This window comes from Cetorhinus maximus, chromosome 23 (genome assembly GCF_964194155.1).
Source record: "Cetorhinus maximus chromosome 23, sCetMax3.hap1.1, whole genome shotgun sequence".
In the NCBI taxonomy this organism is placed as follows: domain Eukaryota; kingdom Metazoa; phylum Chordata; class Chondrichthyes; order Lamniformes; family Cetorhinidae; genus Cetorhinus; species Cetorhinus maximus.
In genome coordinates this window covers 29,457,119-29,476,253 of record NC_135901.1, presented here as the reverse complement: position 1 = coordinate 29,476,253, position 19,135 = coordinate 29,457,119, and the positions used below count along the sequence as shown (strand labels likewise).

General features: G+C 44.3%; 4 protein-coding genes across 7 annotated transcripts in view; 2 read left to right on the top strand and 2 right to left on the bottom strand.

Moving 5' to 3' along the window:
* The window catches only part of LOC144697178 (uncharacterized), a 685,261-nt gene that overhangs the window by 191,873 nt on the left and 474,253 nt on the right, over positions 1–19,135 (top strand). The gene's annotated exons all lie outside the window — the stretch shown is intronic.
* Positions 1–19,135, bottom strand: part of LOC144697280 (uncharacterized) — a 353,357-nt gene that overhangs the window by 169,159 nt on the left and 165,063 nt on the right. The gene's annotated exons all lie outside the window — the stretch shown is intronic.
* The window catches only part of LOC144697133 (uncharacterized), a 212,516-nt gene that overhangs the window by 42,299 nt on the left and 151,082 nt on the right, over positions 1–19,135 (top strand). The window lies entirely within an intron of this gene.
* Positions 5,611–19,135, bottom strand: part of LOC144697951 (uncharacterized) — a 51,448-nt gene continuing 37,923 nt past the window's right edge. Inside the window, exons 5-6 of the mRNA XM_078569906.1 lie at positions 8,847–8,969; positions 5,611–7,457 (exon numbers count right to left, since the gene is read on the bottom strand). Coding sequence (XP_078426032.1) covers positions 6,737–7,457; positions 8,847–8,969 — 844 coding nt within the window. The 3' untranslated portion in view covers positions 5,611–6,736. The remainder of the gene's footprint in view (positions 7,458–8,846; positions 8,970–19,135) is intronic.

Below are 19,135 nucleotides of genomic sequence, written 5' to 3'. Positions count from 1 at the left end.
TCCACCATCCTCGTAGGCAGTGAGTCTGTCTCTGTGTCCTGTACTGGCCGGTCTCATGACTTTGCTTCCAATGGGCTGATGCTGTTTGAGCCTGGGAGTGTACATTTCCACTGAAATGATCCGCAAAAGCTGAAGAAGGACATTTATTTTATCCTGGATAGCAAACAGTGTTTTTCCTACCACTACAGGTAGATCTAAAATAAATACATTTGTCTCTGTTCCATTGAGTCTACAGCACAGGGCCAGGCCAGGCGGCTCAATTGGTCTCTGTCAGTGTTTATGCTCCACATGAGCTTCCACCCACCCCTCTTCATCTCCCCCCATCAGCATATCCTTCTATTCCTTTCTCCCTCATGTATGTATCTAGCTTCCCCTTAAATGTATTCATGCTATTCACCTCAACCACTCGCTGTGGTAGTGAGTTCCACATTCTCACCACTCGCTGGGTAAAGAGGTTTTTCATGAAATCCCTATTGGATTATTGAACCCCTTCATCATCTTAAAGACTTCCACCAGGTCACCCTTCTGTCTTCTCTTTTCTAGAGAAAGCAGCCCCAGCCTTTCCTGAGGGTTAAATGCTCTCAGTTCTGGTATTATTCTTGTGAATCTTTGTTGCCCCTTCTCCAGTGCCTCTATTTCCTTTTTCTAAATGGAGATCACAGACGTTGGCAGTACTCCCAGTGTAGTCTAACCATGGTTCAAAACAAGTTGAACATAACCTCCCTGCTTTTCATTTCTATCCTTCTAGAATGGAACCCTATATCTGTGCCCCGCACTTTAGGAAAGATGTGAAATTCTTAGAGAGGGTGCAGAGGAGATTTACAAGAATGGTCCTAGGGATGAAGGAACTTGGAGGCAGATTTAGTCATGGTTTTCAACAGAAAATTGGATCATTATCCGGAGAGGAGAAATTGGCAGGGTTAAGGGGAAAAGGCGGGGGTAGTGGCTCTGGGTGAGTTGCTCTTGCAACGGGCTGGCACAGACACAATGGGGTGAATGGCCTCCTTCAGTGTTGTAACCATTCCATGATTCTAGAACACCAGCTCGCTGATTCTATTCAACACGGCATGATGGTGGGTAGCACTCTCGCCTCTGAGTCAGGAGGTGGGGGGTTCGAATCCCCACTCCAGAGATTCGAGCCCCCATAATCCAGGGCCCACACTCCCGGTGCCAGTACTGAGGGAGAACCGTCCTGTCAGAGGGACCATCTTTCGAGTGAGACATTAACCCGAGGCCCCCCCGTCTGCCCTCTCAGGTGGATGTACAAGACTGAATGGCCACAATTGGAAGGAGAGCAGGAAGGGGAGGAGTTCACCCCGGTGTCCTGGGACCCGATATTTATCCCTCAATCAACATCAGTAAAACAGATGATCTGGTCATCATCACATTGCTGTCTGTGGGATCTTGCTGTGCACAAGTGTAGCTGCCACTACCCTTCAGAAAGTGCTGCATTGACAGTGAAACACATTGAGACGCCCTGAGGTGGTGAAAGGCGCTATATAAGTGCGGGTTTATTTTTAAACTGACACCCTCCTATCCTTACAGGCAGATCGTCCAGCAGCAACATGAGTCAGCACAAGCCAGCTGACTGGGGGCAGGAACTCCCAGTGTGGACCGAGGCTGCTTCCCATCAGAGGCCACTGAATCCATTGTGGGAAGTGGCCATTTAAAGAGGGTGCCTTGACTTGCTGGTCTGAGAATCCAGCCCTTTTCCCCCTGTGTAATGCTGGCTGAGAATAGACATAGGGGCTGCTCAATGTACTGAAAGTATCTCTTCCACTGAAGATGGGCGGAGGTAATGTTTTCATCCCTGTTATTCTGTTTGTCTGTAAACAATTTATCTCAGACACTCATGGATGGATTTTAACAAAACTCAGTACGCCGACAGGATATGGTCCACGGAAGAACTGATTTGTTTTTGGCGAAGATCCAAATCCTGGAATTTTTGAAGGGGTCCGTTCACATTGGGAGATCGGGAGAATTAACTTTTTCTTTTCGATTGTTGTAGTTTGTTTTATTTCGAATGTTGATTGTTTTCGAATTTTGTGGATTGTCTCCGCTGCTGGGGTGGAATTTGTCACAGCTGTCAAAATGTGAGCAGAGTTTTCAGAGCCCGTTGTTAGATGTGGAGATGGATGCTGTTAATAAACACGTTTTTTTTCTGCTTTGCAGTGACAGATCATGTTTTCATCCCTGTTTTTCTGTCTGTAGTACACCTGAAGAACTAACGGATGGATTTGAACAAGTGTGGTACACAAATACGGTATGGCCCAAGGAAGAAATTATTACTAAGATAAAAGCAAAATACTGCGGATGCTGGAAATCTAGAAGAAAAACAAAAATACCTGGAAAAGCTGGTTTAAGGGGGTGGAGTGGGGTGGGGAGAGGGGGGTTGGGGGAGGTGGGACAGGTAGAGCTGGATAGAGGGCCAGTGATAGGTGGAGATTGCCAAAAGATGTCATAGACAAAAGGACAAAGAGGTGTTGATGGTGATGATATCAGCTAAGAAATGTGCTAATGGGGACATTAAGGGTGGAAAACAGTATGAGCAAGGGACAGATAGCCCTAGTGGGGGTGGGAGGGAAATCGAAATAGGCTAAAAAGTAGAGATAAAACAATGGATGGAAATGCATTTAAAAATAATGGAAATAGGTGAGAAAAGAAAAATATATATAAATTATTGGAAAAGGGGGGATCGGGAAGGGGTTGGGGAAGGAGACAGTTCATGATCTAAAGTTGTTGAACTCAATATTCAGTCCAGAAGGCTGTAAAGTACCTAGTCGGAAGATGAGGTGCTGTTCCTCCAGTTTGCGTTGAGCTTCACTGGAACATTGCAGCAGGCCAAGGATGGACATGTGGGCATGAAAGTAGGATGGTGTGTTGAAATGGCAAGCGACAGGGAGGTCTGGGTCATGCTTGCGGACAGATCGAAGGTATTCTGCAAAGCAGTCACCCAGTCTGTGTTTGATCTCTCCAATGTAGAGGAAACTGCATTGGGAGCAGCGAATGCAGTAGACTAAATTGAGGGAAGTGCAAGTGAAATGCTGCTTCACTTGAAAGGAGTGTTTGGGCCCTGGGACAGTGAGGAGAGGGGAAGTAAAGGGGCAGATGTTGCACCTTCTGTGGTTGCATGGGAAGGTGCCATGGGAGGGGGTTGAGGTGTAGGAGGTGATGGAGGAGTAGACCAGGGTGTCCCGGAGAGAACAATCCCTGCGAAATGCCGCCAGGGGTGGTGAAGAGATGTGTTTGGTGGTGGCATCATGCTGGAAATGGCGGAGGATGATCCTTTGAATGCGGAGGCTGGTGGGGTGATAAGTGAGGACAAGGGGGACCCTATCATGGTTCTGGGAGGGAGAGGAAGGTGTGAGGGCGGATGCGCGGGAGATGGGCTGGACACGCTTGAGGGCCCTGTCAACCACCGTGAATGGAAAACCTTGGTTAAGGAAGAAGGCAGACATGTCAGAGGAACTGTTTTTGCAAGTGGCATCATCAGAACAGATGCGATGGAGGCGAAGGAACTTAGAGAATGGGATGGAGTCCTTACAGGAAGCGGGGTGTGAGGAGCAGTAGTCAAGGTAACTGTGGGAGTCGGTAGGCTTGTAATGAATATTGGTGGACAGTTTATCACCAGAAATTGAGACAGAGAGGTCAAGGAAGGGAAGGGAAGTGTCAGTGATGGACCACGGGAAAATGATGGAGGGGTGGAAATTGGAAGCAAAATTAATAAGTTTTTCCAGATCCAGACAAGGGATTTCAGATCTGAGAGAAATTATTACATTTGGTGAAGATACGGACCAGATCCAGATCCAGGAATCTTTTGTACTTGTTCACAGAGCCTGGTCCTCTGCAGACTAAAGGAATTTGTCCAGGCATTTCACCTTTTCAATTAAACAAAAGCTTGGGGACAATTGTTCCCTGGTGCATTCCCCATGGCAACCCCTCAACCAATCAGAGTCCATGTGTGCCAACCAATCAACACCCTGTTTCTCAGTCAGTATAAATTGTTGTTCCCTTTGACATTTGGTATTCTTGCATCTGTCCTGATGAGTGCAAGAGAAAAAACTTCAACAGCCTGTCTAGTTTTTCAGAAATACCCGAACTTTTGAAAGCATTTGTTAACATTGGGAGACGATTTTACCCAATGTTTTTTTTCTCCACAACAATCTATTGTAAACAATGATAACAAACTGTCGTCGAAAAAGTCACATACATTTGCATTAGCAAATTTGTTAATTTTAGTGGTAAATGTTTCAGATCCAGATCATTTTCCAGATCTGAAGATCAATTCGTACATGTAGTTAAAAATTCTGTTTAGAAACGAATGTTTCTGCTCACTGCACAATGATAAAGCAATGTGCAGCCATCAGCTAATCCCACACTCCCAATGAAGTCTATAGTTTGGTGTCAGCTGATTGTGGAATCACAAACATGCTGATGTCATCTTATGACATTATCACAATAGAATTTGATGACATCAGCGGATTGCTCAATCCCAATGGAATGCGATGATGTCAGCTTGATCTTAGAAGAGGTGTGATGGGAAATGTACAGAACGGGACCAGTTTTCTTCAATAGACAAACTCTGCTGCCCATCTCCCAACTCACACTCAGTCCCGTTCACCTATTGCCCTCTGTGCTCACTGACCGACATTGGCTCCCACTCAAGCAATGCCTCAATTTTAAAATTCTCCTCCTTGGGCCCAATTTACCTCTGGGATGTTGATTGGGCTAAATTCAGGCCCATTCTGTTCAAATCCCTCCATGGCCTCCTTTTTTTCAAATCACCACGTGGTGACACACACTGTCCCCATCTCTGTAATCTTCTCCATCCTGACAACCCTCCGAGATATCTGTGCTCCACTAATTCTGGCATCTTCAGTATCCCCTGTTTCTATTGCACAACCACTGGGGGCCTTCAGCTGCCTGGGCCCCACGCTCTGGAATTCCCTCCCTAAACCTCTCTGCCCCTCGATCTTTTTTGCTCCTTTAGGACATCCCTTAAAACCTACCTCTCTGACCAAGCTACCGGTCATCTGAGCTAATATCTCTTTATGTGGCTCGGTATCATCTTCTGTTTGATAGTCACACCTGTGAATCTCCCTGGGATGCTGAAAGGTGCTATATGAATGCAGGTTGTTTTTGTTGTGGTGTTTGAATTATTTTCAGGGGACGCCGCTATTGTTAAGCAGTCACTGGAAGGCTGTTGACTATAATCGGCCATGCAAGGCTTTGTTCCATGTTTAAATATACAGAAGAGTGGAGACATTGTTATATCGGTCACTCAGAGCTGAACAGAAACCCGTCTCTTTAAATACACATGCAGGGAAGAGGTTTAAATGAAATCTGTCCCTTTTAACCTGCACAAGAGCAGGAAGCTCAGGTTCACAGGCTGCAGGAGTCCATTCGGCCCATTGTGCCCCTGCCATCTCTCTGAAAGGACTCTCTGATTGATCCAACTGCTCTGCTTTTTCCCCTTGGCCCTGCAAATTGCCAATTACCTTAGAGGGTCTCACTTTCTATTAAAGAGCCTGCCAACCCCTCTCAACCACTTTCCCTAAAGTGCAGAAATCTAATCATGAGGAGTCCAGAAAAATCAAATATTTTACTGATAAAAGTTTATTAATGAAACAGAACATGGTTAAAAGAAAACAGAAAATTACTTGAGGGTCAAAGACAACTAGAGTAAAAGGATGTGCACAATGTTCTGGACCCAAATGGTTTCTCTTTAATTCATCTGTCCCCTGTTCGCTGCCCTCTTTGTGGAACACCTCCGCTCAGTCCACAAGCATGACCCTGACCTTCCAGTTGCTGCCATTATAATTCACCACCTTGCTCTCATGCTCACATTTCTGTCCACGGCCTACTGCAATGTTCCCGAGAAGCCCAACACAAGCTGGACGAACAGCACCTCATCCTCCGATGAGGCACTTTACAGCCTTCTGGACTCAACATCGAGTTCAACAACTTCAGACCGTCAACTCTGTTCTCTGTTTTCAGTCTTTTATTTGCCATGTGCCAGTCTGCATCTTGTTTTCATGATTTTGCTTTCAGACAGAGCTGCCCTTTATTCTGCCATTAACACTAACTCTGGACCAATGCTTTGTTTCTTTACTACAACCATTACCTCTCCCTTTGCCTTTTGTTCCATGACATTTTTGTTATTTAATCTCACCCGCCCTCTAACCAATCCCTGACTTTCCCTCTTGTTCTACCTGACCCTCCTCCCTTTCTCAACAGCAACAAACCCATCACATTTCTCCCTCTCTGAAATTCTGAGGAAGAGTCATATTGGACTCGAAACGTTAACTCTGTTTTTCTCTGCACAGATGTTGCCAGACCTGCTGAGTTTTCTGAAACTTCCTGTATTTATTTTAGATCTGCCTGCAATGGTAGGAACAATCACTATTTACTATCCAGGATAAAATAAATGTCCTTCATCAGCTTTTGTGGATCATTTCAGTGGAAATGTGCACTCCCAGGCTCAAAGAGCATCAGCCCACTGGAAGCAAAGTCATGAGACCGGCCAGTCCAGCAGAAAGAAACCCTCCAACCCTCCCACTTCACCAAGTGTCAGAACGAACATGGTTCAGTCCTGGATGTGATTAACAGCAGCAATAACAGCAGAATCCAACCCCTGGAATCACTTGTGAACTCGCTGGTGTCTTAGCCAGTGGGATGAATGAGTAAATCCCTTCCCAAAGTCAGAGCAGGTGAACGGCCTCTCCCTGGTGTGAACTCACTGGTGTTTCTGCAGGTCAGATGAATGACTAAATCCCTTCCCACACTCGGAGCAGGTGAACGGTCTCTCCCCAGTGTGAACTTGCTGATGTAGCAGTAGATTGGATGAATCAATGAATTCCTTCCCACACTGCAAGCAGATGAATGGCCTCTCCCCAGTGTGAACTCCCTTGCGTTTATGCAGGTCTGATGAATCACTGAATCCCTTCCCACACTCAGGGCAGGTGAATGGCCTCTCCCCAGTGTGTACTCGCTGGTGTCGCAGAAAGTTGAATGAATTACCGAATCCCTTCCCACATTCAAAGCAGGAGAACGGCCTTTCTCCGGTGTGAATTCGCTGGCATTTCAGCAGGTTGGATGAGTGGGCGAATCCTTTCGCAGACACAGAGCAGGTGAACGGCATCTTCTCCCCAGTGTGAAATCGCTGGTGCGACTGCAGGCTGGATAACTGTCTGAATCTGTTCCCATACTCAGAGCAGGCAAATGGCCACTTCCCAGTGTGAATTTCCTGGTGCCTCCGCAGGGTGGATGAATGAGTGAATCCCTTCCCACAGACAGAGCAGATGAATGGCCTCTCCCCAGTGTGACTGCGTCGATGAGCTTCCAGCTCAGATGGGTATTTGAATCCCTTCCCACAGTCCCCACATCTCCACGGTTTCTCTATGGTGCGGGTGTCCTTGTATCTCCAGGTCCGACAATCAGTTGCAGTGTTGTCCACACACAGAACATGTATTATGTCTCTCCTCACTGTGAATGGTGCGATGATTTTTTCAGGCTGAGTAGCTGGTTAGAGATCTTTCCACAGTCAGTGCACTGGAACACTCTCACTCAGGTGTGTTGGCCTTGGTGCTTATCCAGTCACACTGGTGTTTAAAACCTTTCGAAGAAGACAGAACAGACAAACATTTCTCCTTCTAGATTCTAAGGCTGATGATATTCAGGTCCCGATGAATCGAGTGATTCTATCAGATCGTGACGTGGAGTTTGGTTTGAGATTTCTGACTGCAAATCCTCTGCTTATAATATCCTGTAAAAGGAGTTTATAAAAATCATTACTGTCAGTCCAGAATAGAAATTCAGAACAGCAATTTCTAGTTTCTATAGCACACTTTCCTCTCTCGTTCCCCGAAAGCTGTAAATCTCCATTCCACACACAGTCCCTGTATTCTCACTCTGCTATACTCTCTCCATTCTAAATCTAATGCAACCTGTATACACCTAATCATACTGTACTTAAAATGTACAGTACTCTTTTACATGATTAGAGACACATGGGGTGTGAGGGAGAACTGTATTTCAGCAGCGAGTTGTGATAACCTGGAACTCACTACCTATGAGGGTGATGAAAGCAGAGATGATCAATGATTTCAACATGAAATTGGAAGGGCACTTGAAGGAAATAAACTTGCACAGGAATGGGGATATAGAGGGGGAATGGGACTGACTGGATTGCTCTACAGAGAGTCGGCAAGGACTCGAGTTGCCAAATGGTCTGCATCATAATGAATCTATGACTAGAAATATATAACATAGTTACAGTACCATATTACAAAGCTAGAAATAGTTGGTTGGTCGTACAGAACTTGAATATTGCTGAAAAAAGAGACATGTTGAAGTTTTACATTTTGCACTCATCAGGACACTTTGCAAAAAGACAAACATAAGGGGAAAACAACAATTTATACTGTCTGTGAAGAGAGTGCTGATTGGTTGGCAAGTGGACTCTGATTGGTAGAGATATTCTTGTGAAGTATCCTGATGAGTGCAGGATGAAAAGCTTTGACATGTCTCTTTTTTCAGCAAAACTAGAAACAAGAATAAATGAACTTAATTACAGAACCATAAATAACATGCTAAAATATCCCCTATCACAACATTAAACATATCTATGTTCTCTATTACTGTATTATCCAGGAGGCAGAACTCTTTTGAAAAAAAAATGAGACACTTCAACCATAGGACCAGGGGAGGGTAATGGTGGGATGATGGTGACCATGAGAGAGGGTTGAGGGCGGGTGTTTGTGTTTCAATATGAGAGGGGATGGGGAGGAGGGGTCTTGAGAGAATAATAGTGGGAGTGGTGGAGTTTAAAATCAACTAAAACTTACAACTTATCTTGTTCAGTCGCAACATCATCATCTCTCTGCTGGCCGACTAGCTCACTTGCAGTCCCACTCGAATCACTCAAACTCACCCAGGAGACTCCCGGGAACAGGTTCCCACAGGTTGTCCTAGAAATATGGGGCAAAAGGTAAAATCAGGAGCAATCCCTTAAAATACAGGACAGTATATCACGTGGAAATTGTTCCCTTAACCATCTACATCCCGTTGCAGGCTCCTTAAATCCTCTTCACAAATTATTTTCTTACGTATCTATGTCATCAGCAAATTTAGCCACCATACATTTGATTCCATCATCCATGTCATTGATTTAGATTGTAAATGGTTGAGGGCCCAGCACCAATCTCCAGTGGCACTCCACTTGTCACATCTTACCAATCCGAAAATAAAAGGAATGAGGTCCGAAAAGCAGAATATAGGGAATTAGGAAGTAAGTTGAAAAGTAGGACCTCAAAGATAGTGATCTCAGGATTACTACCAGTGCCATGTGCTAGTCAGAGTAGAAATAGCAGGATATATCGGACGAATACGGGGTTGAAGATTTGGTGTGAGGGGGAGGGTTTCAGATTCCTGGGATATTGGGACCGGTTCTGGGGGAGGTGGGACCAGTACAAACTGGAGGGGTTACACCTGGGCAGGACCGGGACTGATGTCCAAGGGGGGACATTTGCTCGAGTGGTTGGGGAGGGTTTAAACTAAAATGGAAGAGGGATGAGAACCTATGCAAGGAGTCAGAGGAGGGGGAATCAAAGACAAGAACAAAAGACAGAAAGGGGGATAAGAAAAGTGATAGGCAGAGAAATAAGGGGCAAGAATCAAACAGGGCCTCAGTGAAAATTAGTGGGAACGGGACAAGTAATGTTAAAAAAACAGGCCTTAAGGCTTTGTGTCTTAATGTGAGGAGCATTCGCAATAAAGTGGATGAATTAACCATGCAAATAGATATAAATGAGTATGATATAGTCGGGATTACGGAGACATGGCTGCAGGGTGACCAGGGATGGGAACTGAACATCCAGGGGTCTTCAGTATTTAGGAAGGACAGACAAAAAAGGAAAAGGCGGTGGAGTTGCATTGCTTGTTAAAGAGGAAATTAATGCAATAGTGAGGAAAGATATTAGCTCCGACGATGTGGAATCTGTATGGGTAGAGCTGGGAAACACTAAGGGGAAAAAACCGTTAGTGGAGGTTGTATATAGATCCCCAAACTTAGTGACGATGTCGGGAATGGCATTAAACAGGAAATTAGAGATGCATCAATAAAGGAACATCTGTAATTATGGATGACTTTAATATGCATATAGATTGGGCAAATCAAATTAGTAACAATGTCATAGAGGAGGAATTCCTGGAGTATATACGGGATGGTTTTCTGGACCAATACTTTGAGGGACCAACTAGAGAACAGGCCATCCAAGACTGGGTATTGTGCAATGAGAAAGGAATAATTGGCAATCTAGTTGTGCGAGGCCCCTTGGGGGTGAGCGACCAGAATATGATAGAATTCTTCATCAAGATGGAGAGTGACGTTGTTGATTCTGAGACTTGGATGGTCTCTACGGAAACTACAATGGTAAGTGGTGCAACTTGGCTATGATGGATTGGGAAATGTTACTTAAAGGGATGACGGTGGACAGGCATTGGCAAACATTCAAAGAGCGCATGGGTGAACTGCAACAATTGTTTATTCCTGTCTGGTGCAAAAGTAAAACAGGAAAGGTGGCCAAACCATGGCTTACAAGGGAAATTAGAGATAGTATTGGATGCAAGGAAGAGGCATATAAATTGACCAGAAAAAAACAGCAGACCTGAGGATTGGGAGCACTTTAGAATTCAGCAAAGGCGGACCAAAGGATTGATTAAGAAGGGGAAAATAGAGTACGAGAGTAAGCTTGCAGGGAACATAAAAACTGACCAAAAGTTTCTATAGGTATGTGAAGAGAAAAAGATTGGTGAGGACAAATGTAGGTCGCTTACAGTCAGAAACAGGGAAATTTATAATGGGGAACAAAAAAGTGGCTGACCAACTAAATACATACTTCGATTCTGTCTTCACAAAGGAGGACACAAATAACATGCCAGAAATGTTGGGGAACACAGCGTTTAGTGAGAGGGAGCAACTGAAAGAAATTAGTGTTAGTAGGGAAATGCTGTTGGAGAAATTGATGGGATTGAAGGCCGATAAATCCCCAGGGCCTGATAATCTACATCCCAGAATACTTAAGAAGTGGCCCTAGAAATAGTGGATGCACTAGGGAGGTAGAGAGAAAACAGGGAATTATAGGCCAGTCAGCCTGACGTCAGTAGTGGGGAAAATTCTAGAGTCCATTGTACAAGATTTAATAGCTGCGCACATGGAAAACAGTGGCAGAATCGGACAGAGTCAGCATGGATTTAGGAAAGGGAAATCATCCTTGACAAATCTACTGGAATTTTTCGAGGATGTATCTCGTAGAGTTGATGAGCGGGAGCCAGTGGATGTAGTTTATTTGGACTTTCAGAAGGCTTTTGACAAGGTTCCACATAAGAGATTGGCATGTAAAATTAATGCGCATGGGATTGGGGGTGCTATATTGAAATGGGTAGAAAACTGGTTGGCAGACAGGAAACAAAGAGTAGGAATAAATGGGTCTTTTTCCGAATGGCAGGCAGTGACTAGTGGGGTACCGCAGGGATCGGTGCTGGGACCCCAGTTATTCACAACATATATCAATGATTTAGATGAGGGAACTAAATGTAATATCTCAAAATGGCCTTCATAGCCAGAGGATTCGAGTACAGGAACAGGGGTGTCTTGCTGCAATTGTACAGGGCCTTGGTGAGACCACACCTGGAATATTGTATGCATTTTTGGTCTCCTTATCTGAGGAAGGATGTACTTGCTATAGAGGGAGTGTAGCGAGGGTTTATCCGACTGATTTCTGGGATGGCAGGACTGACATACGAGGAGGGATTGAGTCGGTTAGGATTATATTCGTTGGAGTTCAGAAGAATGAGGGGGGATCTCACAGAAACCTATAAAATTCTAACAGGACGAGACAGGGTAGATGCAGGAAGGATGTTCCCGATGGTGGGGGATCCAGAACCAGGGGTCACAGTCTGAGGATACGGGGTAGACCATTTAGGACTGAGATTAGGAGAAATTTCTTCACCCAGAGAGTTGTCAGCCTGTGGAATTTGTTTCCACAGAAAGTAGTTGAGACCAAAACATTGTATGTTTTCAAGAAGGAGTTAGGTATAGCTTTTGGGGTGAAAGGGATCAAAGGATATGGGGAGAAAGAGGGAGCAGGCTATTGAGTTGGATGATCAGCCATGATCATAATGAATGGCGGAGCAGGCTTGAAGGGCTGAATGGCCGACTCTTGCTCCTAGTTTCTATGTTTCTGATGGGGGGAGATGAAGAGGGGTGGGCGGAGGTTCAAGTGGATCTTAAATACTGACACAGACCAATTGAGCCAACTGGCCTGGCCCTGTGCTGTCGACTCAATGGAACTGAGACAAATATATTTATTTCAGATCTACCTGTAGTGGTAGGAAAAACACTATCTTCTGTCCAGGATAAAATAAATGTCCGTCATCAGCCTTTGTGGATCATTTCAGTGGAAATGTGCACTTCAGTGCTCAAAGAGCATCAGCCCACTGGAAGCAAAGTTGTGAGACCAGCCAGTCCAGCAGAAAGAAACCCTCCGATCTTCCCACTTCACCAACTGTCAGAATGAACATGGTTCAGTCCTGGATGTGATTAACAGCAGAAATAACAGCAGAATCCAACCCCAGTAATCACTTGTGAACTCGTTGGAGCATCAGCAGGTGTGGTGACTGAGAATCCTTTCCCTCACTCAGAGCAAGTGAACGGCCTCTCTCCCATGTGAACACGCTGGTGTCTCCACAGGTGCGATGACCTTTTAAACCTCTTTGCACAGTGAGTATAGGTGAACAGTCCCTCCTCAGTGTGAATATGCTGGTGGACCATGAGATCCATAGAATTTTCAAAGCCATCACCACAATCAGAACATTTAAAAGGTCTCTCATTGATATGACTGCTCTGGTGTCTCAGCACCGGTAATCACTTGTGAACTCGTTGGAATGTCAGCAGGCTGGATGACTGAGTGAATCCCTTCCCACAGGCAGAGCAGGTGAAGGGCCTCTCCCCGGTGTGAACTCGCTGGTGTGTCTGCAGGTTGGATGACGTTCAAAACCTCTTTGCGCAGTGAGAGCAGCTGAACGGCCTCTTCTCAGTGTGAATGCACTGGTGGAATATCAGGTCTGCAGTGCTTTTAAAGCCACTCCCACACTCAGCATTGCAAGGGTTTCTCATTGGTGTGAACTCGCAGTTTGGATAACTGAGTGAATCCCTTCCCACACTCGGAGTAGGTGAATGGCCTCTCCCCGGTGTGTCTGCGTCAATGAATCTCCAGCTCACATGGGGATCTGAATCCCTTCCCATAGTCTCCACATTTCCATGGTTTCTCCATGGTGCGGGTGTCCTTGTGTATCTCCAGATTCGATGATCAGTTGAAGCCTCATCCACACTTAAGAACACAAGTAAAGTGTCTCCCCACTGTGAATGGTGTGATTTTTTTTTCAGGCTCTGTAACTGGTTAAAGCTCTTTCCACAGTCAGTGCACTGGAAACACTCTCACTCGGGTGTGTGTGTGTGGAAGAATAAAATACATCTACAGGACAACTAAGGGTTAAACAGTTAAAACCATAGTGGAATACTACAGCACAGTTCCCTCTTTTGTTCTAGCAGGTACACCTGCAGCTGCCAGCTAATTGAGCAGGAAAGGAGAAAAGGAGTATCATAAACAAGCTTCCTAGAATCCTTGAGACAAGGCTAGGATGTCTGCCCCCAACAGAAAGAGACAGGATCAAGCAATGGTCATCTGTTCTCTAGAGTGTACACCCCCTAGCACTAAAGATAAGGTCAAGCATGGTTATCTATTCTCTGTCTCACTTGTTTATTACCAGATGGGCTTCCCCCAATATCCTGTATAGTCATAAATTAGAATAGACTAATTGTGTGACAATGATTCTCAATGTAATTGATCATTGAAAGTTAGACAACCTTATCACCTTCAAGCTCTTTGATATGTACAACTTGTATTATAAATACGTGTGTGCTCTGATGCTTCCTCAGAGTGTCAGCTAGCTCCATTGTATGCTGCTGGGCTCTCCGTGATATCACGATTTAATAAAGGCTTCCGAGACAAACCTCCTGGGTCTGAGTGTTCACTCCGATTTCCGCGACAAATTGGCGACGAGGATGGGATCCGACTGAAGTCCAGTAGCCTCTTAAGTTGGAGAGGTGATTGAAATCCTGGGCCGTCGGATCTCTAAAAAAGAACCCTCGCGGAGAAAGGGAGGAATAACTCTCCTAAATTAGGGAGAGTACAAACTGCATCCTAGCTGAGAGGGGGATTGCAGTGAAAGCATCCTAGCTGAAAGGGGGAATGCTTGAAAAAGGGTAGCTACCGACCAGACTCAAAAGACCCAAGGAACTGGAGGACTTGTTCAGGAACTCTTAAACACCGGTGAGCGCATAGGGTGGGATACGCGCCGCGCTGTTAATTGTGTTTTCTTTTCAGAAAAATGAGAGATCGCAACAGCAGAGCGGGCTCTGCCACTCCCCCTGCTTCGCAAAGTACTAAGAACAAACCAAAACCGGCGAAACCGGAGCTTAAATCAGGAACTTTGAAGATGGGCAAGAAAACGGAATGAAAAATGGATGGAGGTAAAAAAAGTAGTAGTAGTATACCCAGGGGTTCGAGTCCCCTGGAGGTGAAAAGTAAGTAATTTCTGTGTTTTCTTTTGTGTCCATTATGGTCCTGAAATTGTCCAATATGTTTCTGATTGGGTTAAATAGACTCAAAGTAAAGGAGAGAGCTTCCCACCAGCTGGAACTTTTAATCGGGACAGATTTGAGCGCTTATAATATGTTTTAAGGGAGGTAGATAGTCCGCTACTGAATTTTCTGTAACTTAAAAAAAAAGAATGAATTGATCTAAATTACAAGAGCTGTTTGTGCTGAAGAGAGAGAGAGAGAGAGAAAGGGTACCCCTAGGGGGTTAATGAGCAATTTGCAAGCAGCAGCAGAGAAAATGTGAGCTTTCGTCAGTTTGAAGGTCCCTATAGGTGGAGCCTTCAAGATCCCTTTATTCCCCCCACTGCTACTCGAAGATTCGTTTAGAGTTAAGTTCAATATTATAGGAGCATCGATACATACCTTTATCTATGTGTTTGTTTGTGTGAAGTGAAGCATTTGTATGTGAGCTTTAATGTGTTTTCTTCCCTGGATTGTGTTTTGTGTGTGTAATTGAGCACGTTAGAGTCGAAAGCCCCATATTAGATTAAAGGAAAAGTTTATTCAAATATTCCAAAGTCTTGAGTATAAGGTTTGAGTTGAGATTTCTGGCAAAAATCGTAATTTGAAGGGAGTGTAAAGATAAAACAGGGCTTGCCTTTATCTCATCCTTGAGATGAACCAACCCTTGTACCACCCCCTCGCAGACTAGTAGGGAATAACCCTCATCATCAGCTTCCAAGCTGATTGGGATTAATACATGCAAGTTCGTATTCTAAAATCCTGAGAAAAAGAAATTACTTAAAATTCAGAAGGATTCTAGGAAAACAAAAAGACATAAACACAAGGTCTAGATGGTTCCAATGGATAAAAAGGGGTTTCTTAAGAAGAGATGAATTAAATATTAAAGGAAATCTGCTTTCCAAAAGCACTGGAATTTGAATTTGGGACAATCTTGAGATGTAAAATGCAGTGTAATTTAACAGGTTACTTTTGAATCACTAGGATGCTGTCTAAGATAAATAATGTGTTGATAAACATACGGAAATTATAACTTGGATACAAATCATTACACATGAAAAAGAGGTTGTTTTAGTTTTGATAGTGTAAATTACAGTTCTTACAAAGTTTAAAAATTTGAGGTTTGGTTCTTGATAAAGTTTTCAAAAGGGAATTTTCATTTTAAAAGGTCTGACAACAATTGGCACTAATTCAAATGCTGCAAGCTTTTGTGTTTGTAAGTATGTTCCCAAAATATGAAGCTAAGCCCAAGACCTTGACAAAGTTTGGCAGAAATCCAATTTTTGGCCGAGTTAATGAATCTGGGATAATTCTAAAAGAAACGGGTCAGACACAATTTAGTGGGTTTCTTTTAAGACAATAAAATCTTTGAGAAGAAGAAAAGGAAGCAAAACTTGTTAATACCTGATTTCTGTTTTTAAAACTGTTATGAGAATATTTTAAAGTCTCTCCAGGCAACCTGAACAAGATAAGATGGTAGCTGTTACAAGTGTAATATGGTATGAGGCAAGTGGGAGAATGAGTTAGGGAAAGAGGACATAATGTACAAACTGTTTTAAGGGAAATGAATTTGATAATCTGGCCAACAACTGAGGCATTGGAACTGCACAGGGGGAGATAAGCAAAGATCTAGAGACAGAGATCCCCGTTGAAATGGAATAGTTAATATGGCCTAAAGAGTAAGGAAACATTTTAAACAATCAAGACAATAGAGAAACTGAACTCCAGAGAACCTTAGGATGATCATGGTCAGGAAAAAAAAAACTTAGAGGTAAAGGGAAAGCTGGAAAAAGTCTAAATAGATGTATTACTGACTATATTAATGTGCCTGCAAGCTACAAAAAGTAAAACCACAGGATTAACACCTTGATGACAGGCAGAGTTAAGCGGATCCCAGAGAGAACCATCACTGGAAGTGAAAATACTGAGCCATTGAAAGATAGGATAAGAAGGTGCATTGTTGAGTTGTTTAAGGAATTGAGGCCTGACATGAGACAGCAGCAGGAAAGAGTAAACTGGAAAGAGCCTACCCACATGGATTCAGATCAGGGAACTAATTTCACAGGGAGAGTCATTAAAGAAGTGTGTAATTTTATGAAGATTAAACAGAAATTCCATATTCCTTACCACGCCCAGAGTCCAGGGATGGTGGAAAGGATGCACTGAACTTTAAAAAAAAACATCAATCAAGAGACAAGGAACAGCCCAAAATTCTAATGCACTGTGGGCTACCCCAAGCAGGACCACTGGGTTCACCTCATTTGAAATGATAACAGGTAAGGGCCATGCAATTACCTGAAGGCATTATAGTAGGAGGTGTAGGGCCACAGAAAGGAAAAATACAGGACAATGAAAGGGAATTAAGTAGGTGATTACATGAGTTGAGAGAGGAAGTTAGAGACTGACAGATGATTAAGGATATGGAAACAGGCAAATCCAAACAGCAACAATGGACCATACCAGGTAATTATGACAGGTGATACATGCGCACTTGTAGATATGAGAACGGGAAGTAAATGGAGGCATTACACACAGTTAAAGATACATGACAATTGACCAAGCAGTAACCCAGAGAACGGGAGCCGAAGTTAATGTCTCCACAGATCTACGATCCTGGTCGTGGGCCTATCAGTACTGGCAACAAGGTCGGGGATCATCACTGCTCATCCCGCACAGCAGGAGGAACTTTGGTACAGCATGGACAGTGCCGAATGCGACGCAACGGGGAATGATAAATGTAACAGTAGGAGAACAAGTGCTTTCAAATTGTAGTAAGGGTTTGCTTCAGATCGAGCATGGGAGGTCCGCCACTACCCAGCCACCTCCCATCTCTACTTTCACAGTCTGAGTAGAGATAATTGAAGCCCCTCAAACCACACCGACTGATCCATCTTGTCCGACTATGCATCCAGGACCGACGAATGGTTTGGTACTGGTTAATCAGAAGTTTTGTATGATAATGTACACCATGGGCTGGTACCCGTAGTCTTGAATGTATCCGGTGTCGTCCTGCTCCAATTGTGCTCAACCCGTACCCAAGCACTCTATACGGCTCTGACGCGCCAGTTGATGACTGAAGCAGTTCAATTCAATGGCGAGGTGCGATTAGGCTTGGAAGGGAACCGCATTAAGCGCAGCCTGATAAATGATGCCACTATGATATTCAATATAGGGACATCATTGGTTAATCCAAAGTCTGGCTACCGTGCTCGAAAGTCATGCAGGGACTATCAATAAATTAACTGAAATAGGAAAAAATATTTCAGACAAAGCGAGCAGAAATGATGTTTGCAACACCTATGGATCTTGGGCACTGGAACAAGCAGGAGAAAATTTAAGACAGACTAAAGAAGGGGTAGTCCCTTCATGGGTAACTAATGATCATCTATTGAATCTCTCACAACACAAGAATCATGACTTGACCGGTTGCCAGCTCAGGGGTTTAACACGTGTATGTAGAATGAATGTTGAATGTATAATGAATAGTAATATGCTAATAGGCATTGTATTAGTAATACCTGTCATACCTATGTCAATGACATAACTCAGGCAAGACGCCCACACTGACTGCTGGTACGGGACCCCAGCCATGGGGCCCATTTGTACACCTACAAATGGACTTTATACAAATGCCTAAATGTATGGAATATAATTATGTTTTAGTTCAAGTATGTTTGTTCTCGCGATGGGTGGAGGCGTATCCCACCCGAGGAAATGATGCTGTTGTTGTTGTAAAATTGTTGTTCATTTTACTGCTAAAGTGATAAAGGAACTGTTGAAGGCCTTACAATGCAACCATCACCTTTCCTGCCCATACCACCCCCAGTCTACTGGAGCGGTGGAAAGACAAAATGGTATTCTGAAAAAACAAACTAAATTATGTGAAGAAACTAGTTTGAAAGGGCCTGAAGCTCTACCCTTGGTGCTCATGACTATGCGCTCTCACCCTAAGTGTACCACCTCCCTCTCTCCTTATGAAGTTGTAATGGGATGTCCTATGCGCCTCCCAGTGACCCCACCCTTGTCTGCTAGGGAAATGGACATCCACGCTATGGATGAGGGAATGATTACACACTGTATAGTGCTCACCAATTCTCTCAAGAGCTTGCATATACAGGTAGTAGAAGCTCAGAAAAAGCCCACCATTGAAGACTGCCATCAATACCAGCCCGGGGACCTAGTCCTAGTAAAGACCTTCAGGAGAAAGAACTGTTTGGAACCTCGATGGGAAGGGCCTTTCCAAGTCCTCCTCACCACCCATATGGCCGTAAAGGTTGAAGGACGCCCTTGTGGATCCACGCATCGCACGTCAAGCGGACGCTGACTTCGGACGGAAGTGCTTGTGCAAGAACTTTAACTGAGCCGTCGGAATGCTGACTCTGATTTGGATCCTGTCCTGCGTGGTCCTTGCGGGGGCATGGAATACCAATTCTGTGGTTCAATGAATGCAGG